This window comes from Salvelinus sp. IW2-2015, linkage group LG13, assembly GCF_002910315.2.
Source record: "Salvelinus sp. IW2-2015 linkage group LG13, ASM291031v2, whole genome shotgun sequence".
NCBI classification, from domain to species: domain Eukaryota; kingdom Metazoa; phylum Chordata; class Actinopteri; order Salmoniformes; family Salmonidae; genus Salvelinus; species Salvelinus sp. IW2-2015.
In genome coordinates this window covers 46,703,124-46,710,972 of record NC_036853.1, presented here as the reverse complement: position 1 = coordinate 46,710,972, position 7,849 = coordinate 46,703,124, and the positions used below count along the sequence as shown (strand labels likewise).

The 7,849-nt window shown below is 44.1% G+C and overlaps 2 protein-coding genes across 2 annotated transcripts in view; both read right to left on the bottom strand.

Moving 5' to 3' along the window:
• Positions 1 to 340: 340 nt before the first annotated feature.
• Positions 341 to 1,833, bottom strand: LOC111971736 (gastrula zinc finger protein XlCGF49.1-like). The gene has a single exon (XM_023998571.2). It carries the CDS (start codon positions 1,818 to 1,820, stop codon positions 1,128 to 1,130), a length of 693 nt encoding a protein of 230 aa, XP_023854339.1. The 5' UTR covers positions 1,821 to 1,833; the 3' UTR covers positions 341 to 1,127.
• LOC139028481 (uncharacterized) overlaps positions 1,820 to 7,849 on the bottom strand; it is a 33,835-nt gene continuing 27,805 nt past the window's right edge. Inside the window, exons 5-7 of the mRNA XM_070446017.1 lie at positions 2,827 to 2,938; positions 1,874 to 2,521; positions 1,820 to 1,839 (exon numbers count right to left, since the gene is read on the bottom strand). Of these exons, the coding sequence (XP_070302118.1) occupies positions 1,820 to 1,839; positions 1,874 to 2,521; positions 2,827 to 2,938 (780 nt within the window). The remainder of the gene's footprint in view (positions 1,840 to 1,873; positions 2,522 to 2,826; positions 2,939 to 7,849) is intronic.

Here is a 7,849-nt window from a genome sequence, read left to right as displayed (position 1 = left end):
GTTGGCCAGGGTAGGGGTAGCCAGGTGGAAAGCATGGCCAGCCGTAGAAAAATGCTTATTGAAATGATRGATTATCGTAGATTTATCGGTGGTGATAGTGTTTGCTAGCCTCAGTGCAGTGGGCAGCTGGGAMGAGGTGCTCTTATTCTCCATGGACTTTTCAGTGTCCCAAAACTTTTTGGAATTGGTGCTGCTAGATGCACATTTCTGTTTGAAAAAGCTAGCCTTAGCTTTCCTAACTGACTGTGTATATTGGTTCCTGACTTCCCTGAGGAGCCGCATATCGCGGGGGCTATTCGATGCTAATGCAGTACGCNGAGCCGCATATCGCGGGGGCTATTCGATGCTAATGCAGTACGCCACAGGATGTTTTTGTGCTGGTCAAGGGCAGTCAAGTATGGGGTGAACCAAGGGCTATATCTGTTCTTAGTTCTACATTTTTTGAATGGGGCATGCTCATTTAAGATGGTGAGGAAAGCACTTTTAAAGAGCAACCAGGCATCCTCTACTGACGGGATGAGGTCAATATCCTTCCAGGATACCCGGGCCAGATCGATTAGAAAGGCCTGCTCACTGAAGTGTTTTAGGGAACATTTGCCAGTGATGAGGGGTGGTCGTTTGACCGCGGACCCATTACGGACGCAGGCAATGAGGCAGTGATCGCTGAGATCCTGGTTGAAGACAACAGAGGTGTATTTAGAGGGCAAGTTGGTCAGGATGATATCTATGATATCCTACCTCTCCTTTGTGTGTGTTTTTGTTTGTTTGTTGACTTTCAAATACTGTCTTTCCTTTACAAATCCTCCAGAAATCCTCCAAATCAATTCCTTTTTTCTGTTGGTTTTATCCTCTATTTCTCCTCATCCTTCTTCTCGTTGTCCTGATGCCCTAGTCCCTCAATCCTGCCCTTGTTGCTTCTTGTCAGATGATCAAGATGACTTAGTAGACTAGCTAGCCTTTAGAGCCAGGTTGATCAATCTCTCTCAAAATCAAACAATGTTCTCAAAGGAAAAACATCTACTAATATCTCCAGATGTGGAGAACACAGCACTACATATAAACAAAGTACAAAATAATTGAACAAAGATAATACAATTGTATGAGGAGCTCTCCCTAACTGCTGCTGCTCAGTTAGATGGTGATGTCACTATACTCTTTACATGGGCCGTGTGCATTTTCTGCTGGTGTATCCTGAGGCAGCTCCTCTCTGAGAACCTCTTCCCGCACTGCGTACAGGCAAACGGACTCTCTCCTGTGTGGACCTTCAGGTGCATCTTCAGCCGGTGCTGGTGGGAGAACCTCTTCTCACACTGGGGGCAGCTGTACGGTTTCTCCCCTGTGTGGACCCTTTGGTGCCTCTTCAGGTTGAATGAGTGGGAAAAACTGGCCCGGCACAGGTGGCAGCCAAATGGTTTCTCCCCAGTGTGCATGCTCTGGTGCCTCTTCAGACTGGATGAGTGTGAAAAACTGGRCTGGCATAGGTGGCAGCTGAATGGTTTCTCACCCGTGTGCATTCTCTGGTGGATCTCCACCTGTTTGGGGAAACTGAAGGCTTTCCCACAGAATAAACATGGGAAGCGCTTCTCTTCGCCACTGGATCTACTGATAGCYTTACTACTACTGTCATTTGTCATCGGGCTTGTGTATCCATTTAGTGTTGAGGCACTGGCATTGTCTGAGGTCTGGTTTAACATTAGGAGAGTGTGAGGAGGACGGCCAGGGAGTGTCTGTGTTGTCCCAGGGTCCATGTTCCAGTTGATAGATCCTATAGAAGGCATGCTGAAGGCAGCACCTGTTAGGGGGTTAACCTGAGGTGCCATCAGTCTCTCTGAATCAAAACTATAGGAGCAGGACGGAGCATCACNTTTCTCACCCGTGTGCATTCTCTGGTGGATCTCCACCTGTTTGGGGAAACTGAAGGCTTTCCCACAGAATAAACATGGGAAGCGCTTCTCTTCGCCACTGGATCTACTGATAGCYTTACTACTACTGTCATTTGTCATCGGGCTTGTGTATCCATTTAGTGTTGAGGCACTGGCATTGTCTGAGGTCTGGTTTAACATTAGGAGAGTGTGAGGAGGACGGCCAGGGAGTGTCTGTGTTGTCCCAGGGTCCATGTTCCAGTTGATAGATCCTATAGAAGGCATGCTGAAGGCAGCACCTGTTAGGGGGTTAACCTGAGGTGCCATCAGTCTCTCTGAATCAAAACTATAGGAGCAGGACGGAGCATCACTAACCAAGTCTGTTCTCTCCAGCCGCATACGGACACCTCCCCGTCCCCGCAGACCAAATCTACACCTCGCCCTCGTCTCAGCCAGTCTGTTGTCATGGAGACTAAGTTTGGATGTTGTTTTGTTTTTGACTGTCTGTTTCTGGTTGTGGTTAACAGTGTTGTTCCCCAGGCCAGAGATGAGGACGCTGTCCCATCCACTGACCTCCGRTTGGCCATTGGCTGCACCCTTCTGGGTCTGGGAATCCAAGATGGCCGCCCAGTCTCCTCTGTTATCCTCCAGCCAACCACCTGCAGGAAGAGGTTAGAAAGTAGACATTTGTTTTTTTTAAGTGAATCACCTGGTCAAGTTAATTTTTTATGTGTGCCTTTGTATTTAAACATAAGTTGTACTGATTTCATTTTATGAATGAAGAAAAAACAATTGCCGGTTGTATCACTATTCCCATTGAAGATCTATTACTGTATGTAGGCTATATGCATTGCCTTATGTCAGATAGTGAGATGATTTTGGCTCCGTTGATGAGGGATGAGCGTTGCGTAGAAGTGACACCACCTGTAGGAAGATAATGGGCTATATGTATTTGTCCTTTTACCTTGCTCCCCCATCTTTAGTCCACTCAGCAGAARAATGCTCTCTGGTCCATCTTCTATGGTCTCCTCTTTGACCAGCAGCAGATCAGGCTTCCCATCCTCCATGTCTACTGACTGTAAGAGATACAGAGTGAGAGGATGTTGGATCAAGAAATCTGATATGAGCACCCTGCTATGGAGCATCTTCTGATTGGGAAATGAGGGATTGATATGAGTACAATGCAAACATGGTAGTTGATTTGATTACTTGACACTCTTTAATGGTTTGATCATTCAAAAGGCATGGGCCCACACTTGATAACCCCTTACATTTGTTGAAATTGGCCTATATGGTTAGGTCCAAATTGAAACATTTCTAACAGAAGAACTATACAAAGCATATATGCATTACCATGGTAGCAATTGAAAGAGAACACTTTGGAGATTATATGGAAATTATAAAACCAAACGTAAGGACATAACAGTTCACCTGACACAAGATTGAATCCAAACATGACAATGTTGATATTATGTTCATTWTACATTTACTGTACTTTTCACAGCATATGTCAATAACGAAATCTGAAAATACATTCAGTAACATAATAAGAATATTCATTGAAACTTTGGAGTAGGTGGAAGTTAAGAAAAAACTATTACAAGGGTTTGAGTGAGAGGTCTAACTGGTGTCTCCAAGTAGACACACACCTCTCCAAACTGTGCACAGTTCCTAAGTAATTTCAATGCATTTTTATTACTCAAGGAAAAAGCCTTCAACTACACTACATGGTCAAAAGTATGTGGACAACCTTTCAAATNTACTCAAGGAAAAAGCCTTCAACTACACTACATGGTCAAAAGTATGTGGACAACCTTTCAAATTAATGGACTTGGCTATTTCAGCCACACCCATTGCTGACAGGTGTATAAAATCGAGCACACAGACATGCAATCTCCATAGACAAACATTGGCAGTAGAATGGCCTTACTGAAGAGCTCAGTGACTTTTAACGTGGCACCATCATAGGATGCCACCTTTACAACAAGCTAGTTTGTAAAATWTCTGCCCTGCAAGAGCTTCCCCGGTCAACTAAGTGCGGTTTGTTTTATTTATTTATAAAACTAATTTGAGGGGGTAGATCAGCTTTATTATTGCAGATAGATTCTAGCTTCCATCAATGTAATTGTCTGCATCATTTCCAATCGCCCATATATATTTGTTTAAATATATATACACTAACGGTCAAAAGTTTAGAAACACCTGCTCATTCAAGGGTTTTTCTTTATTTTTACTATTTTCTACTTSTAGAATAGTAGTGAAGACATCAAAAGTATGAAATAACACACATGGAATCATGTACTAACCAAAAAAGTGTAATAAAAAATCTAAATAAATTTTACATTTGAGATTTTTCAAATAGCCACCCTTTGCCTTGATGACAGCTTTGCACACTCTTGGCATTCTCTCAAACAGCTTCATGAGGTAGTCACCTGGAAGCATTTCAATTAACAGGTGTGCCTTGTTACAACTTAATTTGAGGAAATTGTGTATGAGCCAATCAGTTCTGTTGTGACAAGGTAGGGGTATAAATACAGAAATTAGACCTATTTGGTAAACGACCAAGTTCAAATTATGGCAAGAACAGCTCAAACAAGCAAAGAGAAACGATAGTCCATCATTACTTTAGGACATGACGGTCAGTCAATATGGAAAATTTCAAGAACTTTGAAAGTTTCTTCAAGTGCAGTCGCAAAAACCATCAAGTGCTATGATGAAACTGGCTCTCACGAGGACCTCTACAGYAAAGGAAGAGCCAGAGTTACCTCTGCTGCAGAGGATAAGTTCATTAGAGTTACCAGCCTCAGAAATTGCAGCCAAATAAATGCTTCACAGAGTTCAAGTAACAGACACATCAACTGTTCAGAGGAGACTGCGTGAATCAGGCCTTCATGGTCGAATTGCTGCAAAGAAACCACTACTAAAGGACACCAAGAAGAAGAAGAGACTTGCTTGGGCCAAGAAACAAGAGCAATGGACATTAGACCGGTGGAAATCTGTCCTTTGGTCTGATGAGTCCAAATTTGGGATTTTTGGTTCCAACCGCCGTGCCTTTGTGAGATGCAGAGTAGGTGAACGGATGATCTCCGCATGTGATCTCCGCACTGTGAAGAATGGAGGAGGAGGTGTGATGGTGCTTTGCTGGTGACATCGTCTGATTTATTTAGAATTCAAGGCACACTTAACCAGCATGGCTACCACAGAGATATGCCATCACATCTAGTTTGCGCTTAGTGGGACTATCATTTGTTTTTCAACAGGACAATGACCCAACACATCTCCAAGCTGTGTAATGGCTATTTGACCAAGAAGGAGAGTGATGGAGTGCTGCATCAGATGACCTGGCCTCCACAATCACTCGACCTCAACCGAATTGAGATGGTTAGGGATGAGTTGGACCACAGAGTGAAGGAAAAGCAGCCAACAAGTGCTCAGCATATGTGGGAACTCCTCCAAGACTGTTGAAAAAGCATTCCAGGTGAAGCTGGTTGAGAGAATGCCAAGAGTGTGCAAAGCTGTCATCAAGGCAAAGGGTGGCTACTTTGAAGAATATAAAATATAAAATATTTTTGGGTTACTACATTATTCCATATGTGTTAATTCATAGTTTGTCTAAAAAGAAAAAGAAAACCTTGAATTAGTAGGTGTGTCCAAACTTTTGACTGGTGCTGTACATACAGTTGAAGTCCAAAGTTTACATACACCTTAGCCAAATATATTTAAACTCAGTTTTTCACAATACCTGACATTTTATCCTAGTAAAAATTCCCTGGATCACCACTTTATTTTAAGAATGTGAAATGTCAGAATAATAGTAGAGAGAATTGTTTATTTCAGCTTTTAATTCTTTCATCACATTCCCAGTGGGCCAGAAGTTTACATACACTCAATTAGTATTTGGTAGCATTGCCTTTAAATTGGGTCAAACGTTTCGGGCAGCCATCCACAAGCTTCCCTCGGTAAGTTGGGTGAATTTTGGCCCATTCCTCCTGACAGAGCTGGTGTAACCGAGTCAGGTTTGTAGGCCTCCTTGCTCGCGCACGCTTTTTCAGTTCTGCCCACAAATTTTCTATAGGATTGAGGTCAGGGCTTTGTGATGGCCACTCCAATACCTTGACTTTGTTGTCCTTAAGCCATTTTGCCACAATTTGGTAAGTTATGCTTGGGTCATTGTCCATTTGGAAGACAATTTGCGACCAGACTTTAACTTCCTGACTGATGTCTTGAGATGTTGCTTCAATATATCCACATAATTTTACTTCCTCATGATGCCATCTATTTGGTGAAGTGTACCAGTCCTCCTGCAGCAAAGCACCCCACAACATGATGCTGCACCCTGTGCTTCGCGGTTGGGATGGTGTTCTTCAGCTTGCAAGCCTCCCCCCTTTTTCCTCCAAACAATCGATGGTCATTATGGCCAACAGTTTTATTTTTGTTTCATCAAACCAGAGGACATTTCTCCATAAAGTACGATCTTTTGTCCCCATGTGCAGTTGCAAACCGTAGTCTGGCTTTTTTATGGCGTTTTGGGCAGTGGGCTTCTTCCTTGCTGAGCGGCCTTTCAGGCTATGACGATATAGGACTCGTTTTACTGTGGATATAGATACTTTTTTACCTGTTTCCTCCAGCATCTTCACAAGGTCCTTTGCTGTTGTTCTGGGAATGATTWGCACTTTTCGCACCATAGTACGTTCATCTCTAGGAGACAGAACGTGTCTCCTTTCTGAGTAGTATGACGGCTGTGTGGTTTGTAAACAATTGTTGTAAAAATTACTTGTGTCATGCACACTGTACATACAGTGCATTCGGAAAGTATTCAGAACACTTGACTTTTTCCACATTTTGTTACGTTACAGCCTTATTCTAAAATGTATTAAATTATTTTTTAGCCTCATCAATTTACACACAATACTCCATAATGACAAAGCGAAAACAGGTTTCAGACATTTTGCTATGAGACTCAAAATTGAGCTCAGGTGCATCCTATTTCCAATGATCATCCTTGAGATGTTTCTACAACTTGGAGTGCACTTGTGGTAAATTCAATTGATTGGACATGATTTTGAAAGGCACACACCTGAATATGAAGGTCCCACAGTTGACAGTGTATGGCAGAGCAAAAACCAAATCATGAGGTCTAAGGAATTGTCCGTAGAGCTCCGAGACAGGATTGTGTCAAGGCCAGACCTGGGGAAGGGTACCAAAAAATGTCTGCAGCATTGAAGGTCCCCAAAAACACAGTGGCCTCCATTATTTTTTTACCCCTTTTTTCACCCCAGTTTTTGTGGTATCCAATTGGTAGTTACAGTCTTGTCTCATCGCTGAAACTACCGTAAGGACTCGGGAGAGGCAAAGGCCGAGAGCCGTGCATCCCCCGAAACACAACCCAGCCAAGCCGCACTGCTTCTTGACACAATGCCCACTTAACCCAGAAGCCAGCCTCGCCAACGTGTTGGAGGAAACACTGTACACCTGGCGACTGTGTCAGTGTGCACTGTGCCCGGCACGCCACAGGAGTCGCTAATGTGCGATGGGACAAGGACATCCCGGCCGGCCAAACCCTCCCCTAACCCGGACGACGCTGGGCCAATTGTGCGCTGCTCCATGGGTCTCCCGATCGCGGCCGGCTGCGAGAGAGCCTGGACACGAACCCAGAATCTCTAGTGGCACAGCTAGCACTGCGATGCAGCGCCTTAGACCACTGCGCCACTCAGGAGGCCCGGCCTCCATCATTCTTAAATGGAAGAAGTTTGGAACCACCAAGAATCGTCCTAAAACTAGCCGCCCAGCCAAACTGAGCAATCAGGGGAGAAGGGCCTTGGTCAGGGAGGTGACCAAGAACCCAATGGTCACTCTGACAGAGCTCCAGAGAACCTCTGTGGAGATGGGAGAACCTTCCAGAAGAACAACCATCTCTGCAGTACTCCACCAATCAGGCCTTTATGGTAGAGTGGCCAGACTGAAGCCACTCCTCAGTAAAAGGCACA